At 42.7% G+C, this 20,208-nt stretch overlaps 1 protein-coding gene across 1 annotated transcript in view; it reads right to left on the reverse strand.

The window, feature by feature from the left end:
• Positions 1-19,446: 19,446 nt before the first annotated feature.
• The window catches only part of LOC146861422 (uncharacterized), a 36,191-nt gene continuing 35,429 nt past the window's right edge, over positions 19,447-20,208 (reverse strand). The window contains exon 10 of the mRNA XM_085645723.1: positions 19,447-19,818. Within this exon, the coding sequence (XP_085501849.1) occupies positions 19,737-19,818 (82 nt within the window). The 3' untranslated portion in view covers positions 19,447-19,736. The remainder of the gene's footprint in view (positions 19,819-20,208) is intronic.

Consider the following 20,208-nt stretch of genomic DNA (forward strand, 5'->3'; position numbering starts at 1 on the left):
ACATTTTGCGATTGGGGGGGGGGAGGGTCAGGGGGTGTTTCTGCCAAGTGAGCCCGGAGTCTCAGTCACAAACGTCCTCTTCTTCCTGAATAAAAGTGAGATTATGCTGCATACTTGTTCGTATTTTAAGTAGTTCGCATAGACACACATTTTAAAAACAATAAAGTTCCTAATACCCACCTTCTCTGAACAGTTAGCTTGCTGCCCCATCCACCTCCTCCCTATCCTCTGTTGTCTGAATCCATGGACTAGCCTCCTCCCTCCTGCCATGCATGGTCTGATGTGCTGCCACTGTCCTCCATTTAGCATGATGTACCAGTCCACTCCTCCTGCCCTCCATTGCCCAATTCTATGGCCCATCATTGCCCTCCTGCTTAGCCTCTGTGCTTAGCTTGCTGCCCCTATTCTCCTCCCCCCTGCCCTCCAATGTCTTTGTGCATGCCCCTGCTCCATCCTTTTTGCCCACCATGTTCCATGTACCTGCCACTCCTATCTACTCTGAGTGTTCTGTTGAGCTGCCACTCCCCTTCCACCTGCCTAGCATTGTCAGGTGACTGTAACCTGTCCCTGCCACCTCCACCCTGCCTGTCCACATGCCATGCCCCTATCCCCTTCTTCCTGTCCTCCATCTTCCATTTTACTTCCACACCCTTCTGCCCTCCCTGGTCTGTTGTCCTGCAACTGCTCCTCCTGCCTGCCCCACGCGGTCTGTTGTGAGGCCCCTTCCCCTGATCTCTCTTGTCTGTGCCCAGGTCCTGACCCTCCCTTCTATCCTCCATGGTCCTTTGTGCATGCCCTTGCACCCTCCTTCTTGCCCATCATAGCCATTGTGCTGCCACTAACCCTCCCGCTTGCCATGCATGGTCTTCTGTGCTGCCATGGCCCCTCCCACCTTCCCTGTGTGGTCAGCTAGCTACCCCTGACCCCCTCCCACCTTCCCTCCATGGTCTGTGTGTATGCCATCATAGTCTCATTGTTGCTCTCCATGGTGTGTCTTGTTTCTAGTGCCCATCCTGCCTGACCTCCATGGTCATCTTGCTGCTCCTGCCCTGCCCCCTTGCCCCCAGCCCTCTGTTTCCATGTGCAGACCCCTATTCCCTCCCTCCTGGCTTGTCTGTTCCATTGTAATGCCCCTGATCCGTCCCTCCTGCCCTTTATGGTCTGTTATGCTGCAGTTTTCTCTCCTGTCTGTCCATTATGGTCAGCTAGCTACCATTGCCTCTTTCCCCTCTGTTCTCTGTTGTCCATGTGCATGGTCCTGTCCCCTCCCTATTGCTTTCTATGGATTGTTGTGCTGCACTCCCGTCCCGCATGCGCTGTGTGGTGTATTGTGCTGCTGCAAACCCTGATGCCTGCCCTGTAGGGTCAGTTTGGTGCACCTCTCCATGTCCCTCCTGTCCTCTGTTATCCGAGTCTATGTCCCTACCCCAATTCCTCCTGCCTACCATGATCCAATATACCATACTTGCGAACATTTTGAACGTGGTAAGAGGGAGATTTTGAAAAAAACTGGGATATTGATTTTCCCCTTTGAGTTACATTGAAAAAGAAGAGATTGTAGACAGGAGACAGATCAAATAAAGCCCATTTGAGCTTAAAAACATTGGACGTTTCCTGGCTGAAACGGGTCTGTTGGCATGTATGGTTGTACTACCACTGCCTCTTCCTTCTGCCCACAATGGTCTATTATATTGTCACAGCCTCTCTTGCCAGTCCTGTATTGTTGGTTTGTTGCCCCTGCCCCCCTTTCCACTGCCCTCCATAGTCTGTTGTGCTGCCACTGCCCTTCCTGCCTGCCCAGTGTTGTCAAATTGTTGCCTCTGCACTCTCCTACCTGCCTTCAATTTTCAGAGTCCGTGCCCATGGCCTCTGCCTCTCAACAGTATCCCAATGAACAACTAGATTGCTAACATTCTATATTTATTACAAAAGTGTGGAACGCCTGACGTCATCTTGATGTAATAAAAACTGTAATACCTAGAGTATTTCCTTTAGAAATTACATATATGAGAGGGTCTTATTTGCATCAAAATTATGGTTAGTGCTCTAAAAAACTAAAATGAGGACATATTTTCTGAGTTTTCAAATAGCGACAAAGAACTTTTAAATTATTTGTAATCTTTATGTTTTTTTATCCAGTTGACCACTTGATTAAATGTTGCACCTAGGGGAGAGGATGTGGTGTTACTTCCAGAGCTGCAGACTTTGCAACTGGGGAACCAGGTTGGAGTTTCTGCTTCAGCTCAACATTCTGTGATTCTGGTCAAATCACTTAATCTCCCCATTTCTACAACCAAAATGAATTTGATCTTGTGTGATGTAACCAATGCTCATGTAAAGCACTCCAATTCCTGACAAGTCTGCACTATATAAAACTGCAAATACACAAAAAATAAGTGTTTTGCACACTTCTGTTATTGGTCTACATGTGGGCTACATCTGGGTGATATTTGTGCTGCATTTGGGCTCTTTTGTCTCTGGTGGCCATCTTGGGAGATTTATTTGTTATGAAGTTTCCTAATTTCCTCATTTACTGCAGTCTCCTCAGTAGGAAATGCTTTCAGTTTTTTACTTTGTTTCCATCAAGAAGGTATTCAGATATGTCACACATTTGCCATAAATTCTGAATGTTAGCACTCTAGGTGCTCATTAGATCACTGTAGTAAAGCTACTTCTCACCACGGAAGTCTGCTGCTGGTATTAAAAGTTCATGTTTCAGTCTGCATATCAGAATTTTTTAATGAAATAGAAGAGGATTTGAGAAGTCACTCAAAATGTGCCCTACATTTTCTTTCTTCAGCACTAATCATAATGTCTATGGCAAAATGAACCCCCTCATTATGTTCCTTTTTAAATTAAATGTTTTAAGTGTTACCAGTTTATTCCAATCAAGATGGCTTCAGGTGTGCCATACGTTTGTCATAAGTAAGACAGTAAGCGCTCTAGTTGTTCTTAAGAACACTCTGGGACATTCTGTCATTAGGCTATACTTGGGCTACATCTGGGTGATATTTGGGCTACATTTGGGATCTTTTGTCTCTGGTGGCCATCTTCGGAGATTTATTTGCTATGAAGTTTCCTAATTTCCTCATTTACTGCAGTCTCCTCAGTGGGAATACTTTCAGTTTTTTATTTTGGTTCCATCAAGAAGGCATTCAGATGTGTCACACATTTGCCATAAATTCTGAATGTTAGCACTCTAGTTGCTCATTAGATCACTGTAGTAAAACTACTGCTCACCAGGGAAGTCTGCTGCTGGTATTCAAAGTGCATGTTTCAGTCTGCATGTCAGAATTTGTTTATGAAATAGAAGAGGATTTGAGAAGTCAAAATGTGCCCTATTTTTTCTTTCTGCAGCACTAATCATAATTTCTATGGCAAAATGAACCCCCTCATTTTGTTCCTTTGTAATTTAAATGTTTTAAGTGTTACCACTTTATTCCAATCAAGATGGCTTCAGGTGTGCCATACTTTTGTCATAAGTAAGACTGTTAGCGCTCTAGTTGTTCGTTAGAACACTCTGGGACATTCTGTCATTGGGCTACATCTGGGTGATATTTGGGCTACATTTGGGCTCTTTTGTCTCTGGTGGCCATTTTAGGAGAGTTATTTGTTATGATTTTTCCTAATTTCCTCATTTACTACAGTCTCTTCAGTAGGAAATATTTTCAGTTTTTTACTTTGATTCCATCAAGAAGGCATTCAGATGTGCCACACATTTGCCATAAATTCAGAATGTTAGCACTCTAGTTGCTTATTAGATCACTGTAGTAAAGCTACTGCTCACCAGGGAAGTCTGCTGCTGGTATTGAAAGTGCATGTTTCAGTCTGCATGTCAGAATTTTTTAATGAAATAGAAGAGGATTTGAGAAGTCACTCAAAATGTGCCTTAATTTTTCTTTCTGGAGCACTAATCATTCTTTCTATGGCAAAATGAACCCCCTCATTTTGTTCCTTTTTAAATTAAATGTTTTAAGAGTTACCACTTTATTCCAACCAAGATGGCTTCAGGTGTGCCATACATTTGTCATAAGTAGGACTGTTAGCGCTCTAGTTGTTCTTTAGAACACTCTGGGAAGCTGCAGTAGAACACAAAGGAATCAACTGACAGTCTCTGCCCTTGTTGGATGTACATGTTTTACTGAGAATGTCAGACTTCATTCTCACATGACTGAGAAAGATCATGTGAATTTACAGAAAATATGCTCTCAGTTTAGCTTATAGTTCACCTTGCAAACCTCTGTGGGAAAAGGATGAGAAAATAGTTTTCTCTCAAACATGATTCATGATATCACAGCAGAAGGCTTTTTCACATGGTAAAATCACCTTAGAACACACCACAATTCCTAAAATGAGTATGATACCATCAACACATGATTTATAATGTAACTAAAGTCTTAAAACCTTCTATTAACTGCAATGCTTTTTAATGAGGTGCTATCATGTATATTGGTCCCAAGATGGCTGCCAACACTTCTTGGATGAAGTGCTGACAGCCAATCAGATCTCACGATGAGATGTGTGGTTATGCTCCGCCTAGATATATATGTGATTTTACTTTTGATTTTCTCAGGAACTACTGAACGAATGTACACCATTTAAGCAAAAGGCACGAGTCTGAACTGAAGACTACCTCTTTGCCAAATTTGGTGTAATTCCGTTCAGCACTTCGGGCTGTAGCTGCATCAACAGGTCCTATGGGAAAATGCATGGGGAAAACGTGTTTTGGGACCCCCTTTTTTCTCGGCCCCCGCTTGATGAATCACCGTGAAATTTTCGGGATAGGAGCGGACCGGAGCTGGCCAAAAGTTTGGAAACTTTCGCGAAGATTCATCAATCGACGCCAACGCTATTCCAAATAGAATGTTGCGGATTTCCTATGGAAAATAGGTCCTAACTATAACTACCTACTGGCGACTGCCAGTAGGTAATATATATACATATATATATATATATATATATAGCCAGATGCTAAGAGTGAGAAGGCTCTGCTCAACAGAAGAACTGTATGATGAGGAAGTGTGTGGCCTTGTCAGAACCTTCAGAGAACGCGGATACCCAATGACAGTACTTGAGGACGCCAGGAGAAGGTCTAAAGAATAAAATGAGAAGGCAGTCCCTTTACCCACAAAAGACACAGGAAGGGAGTAAGAAAACTGTAAAGAGATTATTTCTAGAATACAACATGGCTTAGCCCAGTATTAAGAAAATTCTCACAAAAAACTGGCATATTCTGAAAAAGGATGAACATCTTGGAGAAAGTTTTGAAAAAGGACCACAGATTACATCCAAAAAAGTGAGATCCCTGGGAAATACTTTGACCTCAAGCCACTACATAGGCAAACGAGAACAACAAGGACAAGGGCCATGGTTATCTAGAAATCTGGAGGGCTTTACAAAGTGCAACTCCTGCAAAGCGTGTAAATATGGACTGAACAGCATGAGCTATTGCACATTGGAAGGCTATACAGTACCGATCAAAGAGATAATAACATGCAATACAGAATTTGTCATCTATGTGTTAAAATCTGGCTGTTATAAACTATACATCGGTAGCACTAAGAATAAATTGAAACTAAGAATCCTCCAACATATGAGAGCGCTCAAAAAGGGGTACAAGAACTACCCAGTGGCTTGCCACTTCAACCAAATGCATGATCGGTCACTATCAACATTCACGTATTGGGGAATAAAACATGCGAGGGCACACCCGAGATGAGGTGACCATGATCAGGCATTAAGGAAACAAGAATCACGTTTGATACTCTCCATTGGGACAGATATACCATGGGGCCACAATAAGGATGCAGCACTATTTGTCCATTTATAACATCAGAAGAGATGATATCTATTGGCACTGAGCACTTTAAGTAGACTAAGTGTACATTTGATTATGACGGGAGTGGACTGAAATCCGTAGTTTTTGATGAAATATCGGCAGAACATCATGCATTCAAAGAATGAGCAAAAGTTTTACCATAATATTAATGAATATGGAGAAAATTAATTGATTAGATACTGAGATATGAACATAAGGTGATGTGGACTGAAGAGGTGATGATTATGAAACACGTCACACTTTGCACTTTAAGTAATTTGCACTTTCCTGATTATGCTGCTATTTTCAGATTATGAACCCCTAAAAAACAGAATATGGAATGGGTTGAGCGTGGAGAAAAATAATCTTCCCACACTTTGCATATTAATTAATTTGCACTCTCCTTATTATACTGTTATTGTCAGATCATGAACCCCTAAAAAAAGAACAGGGAATGGCCTGAATGTGGGGAAGAATATTCTTGAAGGGAATGATTTAGAGTACCTGGATGAGAAGCATAGCATTTAAATGTATAAGCATAAATCATGAAATTGACGCTACACCAGGAACCCCTGTCACTTTGCACTTTAAATTACTTTGCACTTACATCTAAATATTGTTTCAGGTTGTTTATGAATTTTTAAAGAGGTATCGGTACAAGATTATCATGAGCAAATTAATTATTCTTTGTGCATTTTTGAATACCAGAATGAAGCTCCAAGAAATACGATGGTAGAAGTACCGGCACTGAAAGATATCATATACAAATAATATATAGGACATATAGAAAAAACATAACAAAAGAAAAAAGCATAATAAAAGAAAAAGAAAAAATATATCAAGAATAACAAAAAGAAAAAAAACGTATGTATGCACTTTAGAAATATGGTGTTTTGATCACCAAAATGGGGGAAGACTATTGCCATTATACCGAATAGAATGTGTTGCTCTAGTTTTTCTTAAGAGTCAGTAAAACTGAGAAGGGACATAGTATTAAATGAGCCACAATGCAGAACCCAAGGTGACCCAGTAGAAGGCATACCGCCGAAACGCGTCGGTCCGTTTCAGTACGGAGCGACAAATTGTGTAACGCCTTGAACATGGTGAATATAAAAAATAAAGAACTGAAAACTTAACTCGGACTTTGGCGTTGTCATCACCTGACTGTTTGCCGCTGCATGAGGTGCTCGTTGAACAGAACACCCAGGGAGGCTTATATATATATATATATTCACTGAAAAAACCATGGGTTTCACACACGTTATAGTTAGGAATTAGCATTTAAAAAACCTTAGAAATTCAATGAAAAAACCAAAGGTTTCACACATGTTATAGTTAGCTGGACATTTCACTCGTAAAAAACCATTGAAATTCCCCCGTTATAGTTAGTTCAGCTAACTATAACTCGCGCGCCCGCAATGCACTACTGATGACGTCACATATTACATCACTCATGACATGGTCAGTGACATCACTCATGACATCACTGATGACATCTCAAATGACATCACTGATGACATCACTGATGACATCATCCCACGCTAATCCCATAGTATATTAGTATTTTCCTAGCTTATAGCAACACTTAAAGCGATAATACTCACCAATTGGTCCCAGCAGGGACGCAAATCTTCACAAAAGCAACATCAATCATGCAAATTTCTATCATAACACCTTCTATGGTTAATATGCGTACCACTGTTAGTTATTATAGTTATTCTGCCATGCTATTAGTATTTAGTCCCGCGTGTAATTTGTGTTTATCAAAATGCACTGGTTGATTAATATACCACAGCACATAGTTAATACAGGTTAATATGTAAATGTATTACTCCATTAATATTTTCATGCAAAATAGAGAAGGTATACAAAATTTTGTTTTACCTGCTCCATCATATGCATACATTGCTTTTGACTTTTTTACTTAAAAAACATTTCATGTGAGACTCTGGAGTGTGGTGAGACCCCCATGTCTTACACCTGTGAACCTTAAAGGCATACTCATATGCATTTTTTTTGTCAATTCAACGTGTGCTTCTCATGAAGGAGCCAGGCTCAGTTTATATTTTCATAAATAATTTGGTGAAAATGGAGGATTATCCTTGTGCGATGCTTCTTGCACCTCTTAAATACTTCACTCTTTGAGAACATAGGCATGTCTTCTTTGTTGTTCGACCGAATTAAGTTGACAAGAGCATGAGCTTGATTGAAAAGGGCTGTAATTAAACATGACACTACCATTATGCCACTGTATACCTTACTTCATACTGCCTTGTCCCTTCCTTGATAGTTCAATGCTCATAGACTATCCATGGTCTTCACCTTTATCTTGCTTACAAGCAGCGGAGCATAAGTGAAAAGGAGTGCTCTTAAATTTGATACTGCTGCTCACTTCCTATATATTTTAGGTCCTGAAGTCATGTTAAATATCTCTTCAGCAACAAATTTCTATTTTGTCAATTGGTACCCTTGTTGACACCTCATGGAGCATGATTCAAAATGGCCAAAACTAAATTTGATACCACCACTTTCTCTCTATATAAACTCTTTGTGTTGTGTCCCTGTTTGGGATTTAAACACTTAGAATGGTATATTCAGATGTCAAAGGTCAAATTGCATTACCCCCTTTTCCAATTTGACTAAGGAAAATGCAAGAACTCATACTAATATAATAAATGATCATGATGATTCCATTGATACCAATTCACCAGTCAAAAATGACTCAATGATGTCAGAATAAGGATGTTTTAAGACAAAAAATGCATAGTTAGAGGTCAAGGGCAAATGGCATGACCCAGCACCAATTTAACCAAGGAAATACCATAAATTATTAATATGATCCCAGTGATACCACACTTGTTAAAAGTGATTCAACAAAAATTAAATATTTTTTTATATTAAAAATGGGAATTTAAATGTCAGAGGTCAAGTGGCATGACCCTCCACCAATTTAACCAAGGAAAATGCAATACTCATCATGATGATTCCAAAGATGCTACTTTTGTAATATATGGTCCAATGGTAATGAAATAAAGACCTTAAATACTTAGAAAAAAAGTATTTAGAGGTCAAAGGCCAAATAGCATGACACCCTCCATCATTTTAACTAAAGAAGATGCAAGTACTTATCCGTATACTTAAAAAATGCTACACTTGTAAAAAGTGATCCAACTTTAACGGAATCAGGACCTTGAAACACTTAAATAGTGTACTCATAGGTCAAAGGTCGAATGGCATGGATCCTCTGCCAATTTAACTCAGGAAAACTCAAGTAGGTTTTATGGCGATTCCAGTGATTAACAACACTTGTCAAAGTTGATTTAACAGTTATGGAATAATGGCATTGAAATACTTAGAAAACGTGTAATTAGAAGTCAAAGGTCAAATGACACAACTGCACCAATTTGAAAAAGGAAAAAGATAGCATCCATGTCAACTCACATTTATACAAGGTTAACAAAATAAAGGCTGTGAAACTCTTATAAAATTTGTATTCGAAGCTCAGATGTCACGGCAGGAAAGTACTCTTCTTGTATGGTCACCCCCCACTTTTTGCTTCAAATGCTTACGGTTATGACTCTGATAGCTCACTGGAGTCTGCTTCCCATACCTCAGTGCCTGTGCTCTCTCCTAAAACTGTTATGTTCCCCTTGGTAATCCAAAATTGCCAAAAGTTTGACTTCCTTATAAGTCTCTAGTATATGGTACAGTGGTACCCATTACATTGTTGGTAAAGGGGTCCCTAGGGCTGCAGCACGGTTTTGTGGCACACTGGGCGAGTCATGCAACCTACTGACAGCAGGCCTGCCATTGCAGACTGCGGGAGCAGTGCAAACTGCTCGAACTCGACTGTGCCCACATCATGTGTGGCACAGTCACATACACTGCCTTCAATGTATATTTGGCACCCCGAAGGTAGCCCTCCTCAGCCCAGGAGGTAGGGTGCATTATTTTAAAGGTATGTGACATATAAGTGCAAGCCTTTATGTCCCTATAGTGGTGTTCCCCAATGGAAACTACTATATGTGCTATTGGTCCATAGGATAACATGGGCTGCCAAGCGGGCACCCTCGAGATTGGCAGCTCCATTATGGTACCAATAAAATATATTATGTTTGGAATCAACCAACATGCCTTCTCATCCCTGGCATTATTCATCTGCCCTGGGTGACATGCACCCAGAGGGCACCATAGAGTTTGGCCCCTGGTTGCCCAGAGCTTTTCTATGCTCTGACTGATCATCTCGCGCTTTCCCATGCCTGGTGCTGCCAAGACAGGATTCTGACCTCCTGCCAGGCAGTGTGATCACCCTCAGGAGTCATAAACAAAGGCTGGACAGGAAGGAGGTCACATCTGCATCCTCCCTCGCTGGCTAGTGAATTGGCATATCAGAGCGGTGAGCTTCAAAGGCCACACTGCCTCTGATATGCATCTGGGCTGACCCCCTGAGGAGGACACAGCCCTCCCCTTGCCCCAGGCAAGGTGGGAAATTAGCTATGCAGGAGGTGCACACCCCTAGGAAGGCTGGCCACACCTCTAGGGTGGGCATCCTGGTCTGTACACCACAAATTGAATTCTGCCTTCTTTAGGAGGATAGAAATTGTGGGTTCTGGGTAGAAACAGTAACCTATACCACCGGATGTGGTCACCTCAGAAGCACACTATCAAAGGGATTAGCTGGCTATTGGCTACTAGCTCCCTTGCCCCTAACTCCCAATAATCTAGGATTTAAGGGACCCCCGGGCACCAGAACCTCAGATCTGAACAACTTACTTCAAAGAAGGACCAAGAGGAGACCTGTGTCACCGACAACAGGACTCTACCTACCAGCACAAAGGAAAAGAGGGATACTTTGTTCCTGAGGCAACAGACTTGGAACCGAATGATCAACCATCGTCCTTGCCTTAAACTCAACATTCCTGAACAGAAACACCCTCAGTCTCCCCTGGACTAGTGACACTAGTCCCCTGCGACCTGCAGGTAAAAATACTCACTGGATCCAAAGAATCGCTGGCCATCGGGCCCTCCAAGCGATCGCCCAAATCCAGGTGGTTCAGTGCATTGTGGGTGTTGTAGTCTCGCCTGCCTCAAAGTTTCAGGTCACTACATTACTTCCCTGGACACAGTGAAGTTCCAGAAGCTTTTCATTGTTCTTACCACTGCCAAAACTTGTTTGTCACCAGTCCGGTAACCAACCCCCACACTCGATTCTGCATCTACAGAGAACACCATGCAAACATCATCTGACGGCAGCAGCTGTGCACCTGTTGAGTTTTTGCATTTTGTTTCTTGAAGCACTGTGTAAGCGGTAAAATCAGTGGCTTCCGTTCAGCACCAAGGACAGCCAGAACAACTCTGCACCTAGACTCCCCTGGCTAGGTAAAATTGATCTGACTGTTGTGGCCTGGTCCTAGGGCCCGCATGACTGTATCCCTGCAAGGGATCTAAGTAAATTGGCCTGCAAGTGACCGATTGTCATAAGTGGTTTTTGCCTTTTACTGCAATGTTATTTTCTCTATGTATTTGACTGCACTGATTTAATATTGCTTCAAAAATCTATTACTACGGTTATACATATGCTATTCTGTTCAATTTGGGGTGAAAATTAATATAAAAATGCCGTCTATATTAATTGGTGTTGTATATCTCTCGAGTCGTGCCAATTACTTACCATCTATAATGGTACTCTGAAATACTTAGCACATGTCCTTCTAGTAAAGCCTGACTGCAATTCTACATACTAGTCCGCTTTTCTACAGTCACATTTTGTGTCCTCTCACTTGATCTGATCAGTAGACTTGTGAGTACACACAATGACCTTTCCAAGATACCTCACTTTGGAAAAAAAACAATTTCAGTTACAAAGATGCACCATTTATACACTTCAGGTGCTACCACTTAGGGTCAAAGGTCATACATCACCTGTTCCCAAAATATGCTTCGCTACTACCCATAAAGGTCAGATGCTTTTTTTCTTAAGTTGAACATATCTTCAATAACAAGATATGAAAGATATCTACAGACAAAATTGCAATTGGGTGCAATCAATGTGGAGGTTACGTCCAAATGCATCCTAAAAAATAGCACTGCAGTTTTTCTGCCACCCCTATGGGGCAAATTGAGGGGTCTGCCCCCAATCTGATTTCTCGGGCGGGGTAGTAGTGGCAGAAAGCTGACTAGACAACAGAGAAAATGAAAAAATAAGAGGCTTAATGGCACCCCATAGGCAGGCCTATGCTCCCACCCTTAAAAGGTCACAACAGTCGTTCTGCATCCCTAGAGTGCAGATTGGAGGATTTGCCCCCAGTCTGTCCCAGGGCACAGAAAGCCAATTAGACACCACGTTAAATGGAAAACAAACAAAGGAGAGGGGTGGTCCACTGTGCCCAGGGTCGTGCCCCCAACCCAGAAGGAGCATAGCAGTCTCTCTGCCCCCCAGGGGACACATTTAGGTGTTTGACCTCAAATTGCCCCGCATTGGGGTAGAAAGCTCATTGCATACCAGGGATTTTATAATGACGTCAAAACAAACAAAAGGACGGGGGCGGCCTATACTAGCATCAGGCCATACCTCTAACTCAGAATGTGTAATAGAGTCTTTCTACTCCGCGCCCCCCAGAGGGGTTTAGAGGCAAGTAGACACCGGGGATTCTGCATTAGGGACATAAGACAGGGGTTTTGACATCCCACATTGGCAGTGGGCCATACCTCCCCCCATAGCGGCAAATCAGTATTTTTGCCCCCATGGGTGTAGGATGGGCTTTGCCCCAAATTAGCCTCCTGCAGGGGCTGAAAGTCCACTACACAGAACGGATTTCAAATTGCTACCATTGCAAAAAAAAAGATAGGATCGGCCTACCCTGGCTTTGAGCCACACCCACAATCCAGACAGGTCAATAGAGTCTTTCTTCTTCCCTGGGAGCATATATGAGGTTTGTCCCAATCGGGCAGGTTGCTCCAAATCGGTTACAACCCACTAGACACCAGGGAATTTGCACAGGGGCAAAAGAAATAGGTGTGGATGTCTCTCCCTGGCATTGTGCCATACTCCCACCCCAAAAGGGGCAAATCAGTCTTGCTCCCCCTGAGTGGACATCGAGGGGGTTTGCTCCCTCCCCGCTCCCCGGACAGAAAGCCTACTACACACTAGGGATTTCAAATTGCAAACAAAAGAATAGGAGAAGCCTCCCTGCCTTCGAGCAACATCCACAATCCAGAAGGAGCTATAGAGTCTTTTTGCCACCCTGCGTACAGATAGATAGGTTGTTCCAGTTGTGGCTGTTGCACCTAATCTGCCCCTACCCCCCCGAGGGTCAAAACCCACTGGACAGCAGAAAATATACTATAGCGGCAAAAGAAAGGAGGTGCACCCATGCCTCCCTTGCATTGGGCCATACCATACCCCTACCCCAAAAGAGGCCAACCAATCTTTCTGCCCATCGGGGGCAGAGAGGGATTTGCCTCAATTTTCCCGTGGGGGAAAGCCAACTGGATACCAGGAATATCAACAGTCTTTCTATTCACCTGGGGACTAAAGCATCCCCATCTCAATGAGCCATTAGCTATTGTTATTCGGAGTCATAAGACAATCTGTCCTGAATTACAAAAAATGACTTGGTTAAAGTTAAATTTAGATGACCTAATGTTGTTTTTAGTGCCTGATAGAGATTCTCAGGAAAGGGTATTTTTTAAATTTTCGCACTCTTCCAGATACTAGGTGGATATAAGATCGGTAAGCTAAAGACTGAGATCATTCTAAGTATTTACCCATCAGAAAAACTAGTCACTGAATTGCAAAGCTGTTATAATGATCTTCCTAAATGATCTCTTGGTATTATGTTTTCGAATAAGATAGAGGACATCCATGAGTTAAATTATAAACCTCTACTAATACCGGTTAAAAATCTGTTATTAAAATGGAAATCGTTGCAGCTCACACTTTGGGTTGCAATAGCTGTAATTAAAATGACAATTCTGTCTATGGTTAATTTTTATTTTGCCGCTTTGCCATGTGTTTTGTATGCAACTTTCTTTAAGAAAACAGAGTCACTGATTTCTTCATTTTTATGGCAGGACTCTAGACCCCAGACTAGCACTAAGCACTTTATACTGTTCTGCTGCGGAAGGTGGACTAGCACTTCTAAACCATAAAACGTATTATTATGCAAATTTTGCACAGTACTCAACCAGCTTTACAATAGCGCAACATTCGGAAACATGTTATAATAATGAATCACTGAGATTGGTAAAATCACCAAAAAAGTGTGCTATACGGGTAATCCAATGGTTCTTGAGAAGTAGATCTCAGTTTTAGGAAAACTTTGCTATCCTAAATATCAGTGCTTCAGCCCATCTTGAGGATTTGGCCTTTAAAAATCAGGAATTCATCTTAACACCATTGCCAGTTGAGATATGTCCCAGGGAGTACTTCCCGCAACCATATGAGACTGGAGCAGCATAATCTTGGCTCCACCCTTTCATGTTTAATTAGGCCATATATGTGTACGTATGGCCTTATTTGTGTGTTGTAACCTTATTAACGTAATGTAGTGCACTTGAACAGTTACAGAAAGTGCATCTACTGTGTAATCCTGACATTTATATGAGTATGTAGATTAACGACTTTCCTTACAGGAGCAATGAGTTGCATTTCTCACATATATCCACATTTGTGTGTTTCGACTAATAGTGTCAGTTCTTATATATCTGGTATTCATTTAAATCATACTGTCCATGTATATTATAAATGGAAAATGTATACATTTAAATAGTGCTATAAATCTATATTGTAACTGTATATGTATCTGTAATCATTCATTTGAACGTGTACTAAAATGCTTGCCCTACTAAAAATTACCAAAGAACTTAAGCTTTTGGATTTCCCAATGCTTAATTTTAATGTGAATGCTTGTTCTGAATGCAATGTTTTTCTTTCTTCTGCAGGTGCAGTTAAATGAACTCATGGTTAAAGAAAGGCACATTGGGTGAAAGAGATAGTGAGGTTTGAAAAGAGTATTTTCTGGCAAGCGTAAGAAGATTTAACTAAGCAAGGGAGGACATCTGTCTGAGTGTAATATAGAGACAGAAGGCATTGAAAGGATGTTTTAAGTGTGTGGACCAAAGGAAAGAAATCTCAAGTGCAGTTGCCAAGATTTTGTGTACAGAGAAGGAATAATTAGACATGTGACCTGGAATTCTGGAATGCTCTTTTGGTGGGTATAAGTGGGCATTGCACTTTAGCTTTGTTGAGATTCTCCTTTAGACTCTAAGAGGTAGAGACCTCTTTGCGACATATTTGTTGTGTGGCTTCATGCTATACAATATACTTTACTTTGAGAACTTCTCCTGAGGTTTGGCTACACTGACACCTTTCTCTGCTTCCTTCCTGGCTTCCTGATTCCCAGCTGGAATAGGGTTTAGCAGGTCTTCTTAGACAACCTCATGTGTATGCAAGAGGATCAAAGATCTCAATCTACGCCTCAGACTTTGGGCCTGATTACAATGTCGGTCAGGCCACCACCGACAGGCCGTTGGTGCCAGTCCAACTGACAGACAGCCCATCAGTTCGACTGCCATAGTTCAATACAGGCGGTCAAACCACAAGAGGTCGGAGGGGAGACCGCCGCCTCCACCAGGATCAGAGATCCCGATGGGCTGGCGGTTGGAATCGAAATCTCTGAATGGCGGCAGTGCCGAGGCAGGCACCACCATCTGCATTACAATGTCCTTTTCCGACAGCCTTTCCATGGTGGTCCAACAGCCATGAAAAGGCTGTTGGAAAGGGACTCTGGGGGTCCCAAATGGGGCCTCCATCCCTCGTGGATCACTGCAAAGTGGCCCTGGGGGACATGCAGTGCCCCACTCACATCCATGTGCCATGCAGGACATGGTGCTTGGCACATGGTGCATGGATGTGAAGAAAGTGCTCTTTTACATGGTGGCTTGTGCTGTGGCCCTTTTCTTGGGCTGCAGCACAAGCCTCCGTGTAAAAGAGCACTTTCCGACAGCCAGCATCGCTGTCCTATCCTAATGCAGCGGTTGGACCAGCGACTGCTTGTCGGGCAGTCTCCTGACTGCCATTATAGCGGTCGGTAGTTCTACTGATCGATATCCAAATGAGGGACTTTATTTCTTATTCTTTGTGTAATAGCTACCAAATTCCTCATTTGCTTTCTGTTAATGGGGATCAATTTTATCTGTCGTTTTTGGATATCCTTTAATGATTCTGTATTTTTATACTATGTTTCTGCGACTGATTTATATCAGCTTGGCTTTGAATTTATACTAAATCCATACTTAACCACATCAATCAACTCTGAGCTTTACTGTGTGGCCAAATGGTCTACATTGTAATTGGTAAATTGTAGTTGATCCTAACTCCTTTTATTTCTTAGGCACCTAGAACTTTCCATTGCAGTGCGCCACCTCCTGTAGACCACTAAAGAAGCAGATTTCAAAGCCTTGGCCCTATACCTGGATACGGAAAAAGCATTTGACAGGATAGAATTGGACTACTTGTTTCGTACGCTAAACAGATTTGGAGTCAGACTAGACTTTGCTTATAAAGTAAAATGACTTTTCTAATCATTCACAGTGCAAGTCAACTGCGGGTGAGGTGTCCTTTCAGACCTCTTCTGCATCCAAAGTGGTACGTGCCAAGGTTGTCCATTTCCACCCCTATTATTCCTGTAGCACTAGAACTGTTGGTGCAAGCCATCCATCAGTTTGATTCAATAGCAGAAACTGACATGATTGGCAACATACAGTTATTGCTTTATGCAGATGACATTCTGCTTACAAACTTGAAACAAGATATATTGCTACTATCTCCCATATCTACAATAGCGGATTTCTTCCATATATCAGGATATAATGTAACCTGGGGCAAAAGCGAAACAATACCCATGGCCATCAACACAACCCAAGCCTCTATTTAGGGCTATATCTTTTGTTGGAAACCAACCAGTTGCAATGCCTTGTGATTACTAGTGACTAGAGGGCTGGAAAATGTGGTTGAGGAACTCCTTGGCCTGCTGATTGTCAAAAGGAATGATGACTAATCCAGATGCAACCATCTGAACTTATCAATTTGGGGCAGTATACAAGCTGTTCAATTGGTAGTGGCCCCCATTTTATTTACATAATTGACAGGTTGCATCTGCCTATACCTCGCAAACGCTGCAAACTGTTGACAGTGGTATAAGATCTTTTACGGAATATCCCGACCTTTATTGAAAGCTGACAAATAAATTCATTGTTGAGACTCTAGGGGTCGGGGCCTCACCTGATTAGAATATTATTACTTAGCGTTATATTTATCCAAAGTAACTCATTCAATGCCTGTGTGCTCCTCATAGTGGTCAATGAAATGTCTTGGTCTCTTCCATTGCCTCATCAGTTGCCTTCCTTGCACCACTTCATTCTGGAGTCGGCAAAGAGTGGTGTCCCCTTCCATGTTGTGGTGGTTGGATCATAGAATACGGGTCTCTTTTGCAAACTTGGATGTGATGCATGATGTAATCCTTATCAAGACAGTTTGCGAAGTTTCTTTATACTACACACCATGCCATCAAACGAAATCACTTTCTTCCGCAAATGCACAGAAAATTCACAGGAAACACAGAAATCTATGTCTATTCCAGCCACTTCTTGCAACTTGTGTGCATGCTGTTACTGTTTTCAGACCTCAGCATGTGCAGTAGGCTACTGCTTTGGATTAGGTGTACACATTCGGGAGGAACCTCCGAGCACTGGAGTTTTCTTTCATTGCTAATATCTTTGATATGCAGCAGAGGCTTTCTATGGTTGGCATAACTCTCTGCTGTGCCCTAGTTTTTCTTTGGATTGTGTGTCCTGGTTATGTATTCCAGACCAGCTTTGCTCTTGCACCTCTGCTCCCTCTTCCACTGTGCTGCATTGCCTTGCTTGACTAATCTCTCCCTGTTTATCTGTTAATTAGGCGTTGACAGTGTCTGTGTTCCCTGTGAAATGGACCATTAGCTCTCCTCTTTGCTTGAATTTTGCTGCGTCCAAAATAACTCCTGATGTACAGCTGTGGCTTACAGACATGTCTGGAAGAGACATGGACGGACCCCATGTGGCCTGACTTTGTTCGCTTTTGGAAGAGACGTGGACAGACCCCTGTGACCTTACTTTGCTCACATCTGGAAGAGATGTGGAGGCATCCCTGTGGTTAGACTTTGTTCACGTCTGGAAGAGGTGTGGAGGTACCCCTGTGGCTGACTTCGTATGCTTCTGTAAGAGACGTGGACAGACCCTGTGACCTGACTTTGTTCATGTCTGGAAAAGATGTGAAGGTACCCCTGTGGCCTGACTTCGTATACTTCTGTAAGAGACATGGACGGACCCCTTTGACCTGACTTTGTTCATGTCTGGAAGAGGTGTGGAGGTACCCCTGTGGCTGACTTCGTATACTTCTGTAAGAGACATGGACGGACCCCTTTGACCTGACTTTGTTCATGTCTGGAAGAGGTGTGGAGGTACCCCTGTGGCTGACTTCGTATACTTCTGTAAGAGACATGGACGGACCCCTTTGACCTGACTTTGTTCATGTCTGGAAGAGGTGTGGAGGTACCCCTGTGGCTGACTTCGTATACTTCTGTAAGAGACATGGACGGACCCCTTTGACCTGACTTTGTTCATGTCTGGAAGAGGTGTGGAGGTACCCCTGTGGCTGACTTCGTATACTTCTGTAAGAGACATGGACGGACCCCTTTGACCTGACTTTGTTCATGTCTGGAAGAGGTGTGGAGGTACCCCTGTGGCTGACTTCGTATACTTCTGTAAGAGACATGGACGGACCCCTTTGACCTGACTTTGTTCATGTCTGGAAAAGATGTGAAGGTACCCCTGTGGCTGACTTCGTATACTTCTGTAAGAGACATGGACGGACCCCTTTGACCTGACTTTGTTCATGTCTGGAAGAGGTGTGGAGGTACCCCTGTGGCTGACTTCGTATACTTCTGTAAGAGACATGGACGGACCCCTTTGACCTGACTTTGTTCATGTCTGGAAGAGGTGTGGAGGTACCCCTGTGGCTGACTTCGTATACTTCTGTAAGAGACATGGACGGACCCCTTTGACCTGACTTTGTTCATGTCTGGAAAAGATGTGAAGGTACCCCTGTGGCTGACTTCGTATACTTCTGTAAGAGACATGGACGGACCCCTTTGACCTGACTTTGTTCACGTCTGGAAAAGATGTGAAGGTACCCCTGTGGCCTGACTTTGTTTGACCCATAATAGATAACAGTAATGTTGATTCTGTTGGCCTTGTCCAACCCACATTACTTAACCAGTGAGAACTCGAATATACTAGGCCAGTTCTGCCAACCACCTCACTTGATAGACAAGCAGCCCAAAACTGATGCAAGGGTTATTTATAATGTCCTGTTGGTGGCCATATAAAGGCTAATGGAGGTCATATACAGGTTATTGGAGACCATCTGCATGCTACTGGGCCGCCTCCGTAGGCCATTGGAAGCCCCTGAAAGTTACATACAAGCCGGCACAGTAAGTTATGGCAACTTGAGGCTATGATTCTTAAAGATCTACACGTTTTTACTGTTTTCTCAGTGATTGTTAATAATTATTGCCTGGGAAAATATGCGAGGTGTTTACTTTAAATTTTATTAATGCGATTATGGAAGTATTTGCTGCCCACCCTTTCTGACTGTATCCCACACACACTCTCTTTCTCTTTCTCTCTCCCTTCAGTGCCTTTGGAATTAGAGGTGGGGTTTGTTAGATACAAATGTCTCCCATGAAATACAAGGCTTCTGCAGTCTGAACAATGGCGGCTCCCCTTTCAGCAGCCATCGCCTCTCGCCCATTCTCGGGTCCCTCAGTCGATTCCATTTCCAGAGTAGAGCTGCGCAGGCGATGCCCTCCTCTGGCCCTCAATTTGGTCCGGCCTGGTTCAGGTTTTCCTTCTGCTGCTGGAGGTAGGTTTCCAGGCGGCACACGTGAAGTGGGAGTGGCCTGAGGAGGGAGAAATGAACACTTGTAAATATAGTGACTCTCCAATGGGGTGATTTATTGTATAGGTAATGACAGTAGCAATACCCAGGCAAAACAACACTTGGAAGACGCGCCTTTGTGGTGAATACATAAAAGAAACAGAAACCAATAACATACAAAGCCGTAACAAATTGCGAAAAACATTGACAAAATATCTGATTACATAAAACGGGTTTAGGGAAAAATTTAAACAATAAAAGCGCAGTTCTGTCCTCTTTGTTCCTTTCTTCTCCTACCCACAACACCTCCACCACCGATGTACAGTCCTTTGTTCCTGCACTGACAATTGAAAAAAATATATATATACATGTGTGTGTGTGCGCGTGTGTGTGTGTGTGTATATACAAATAT

The sequence above is a fragment of the Triturus cristatus genome, chromosome 3_1, assembly GCF_964204655.1.
Source record: "Triturus cristatus chromosome 3_1, aTriCri1.1, whole genome shotgun sequence".
Classification (NCBI taxonomy): Eukaryota; Metazoa; Chordata; class Amphibia; order Caudata; family Salamandridae; genus Triturus; species Triturus cristatus.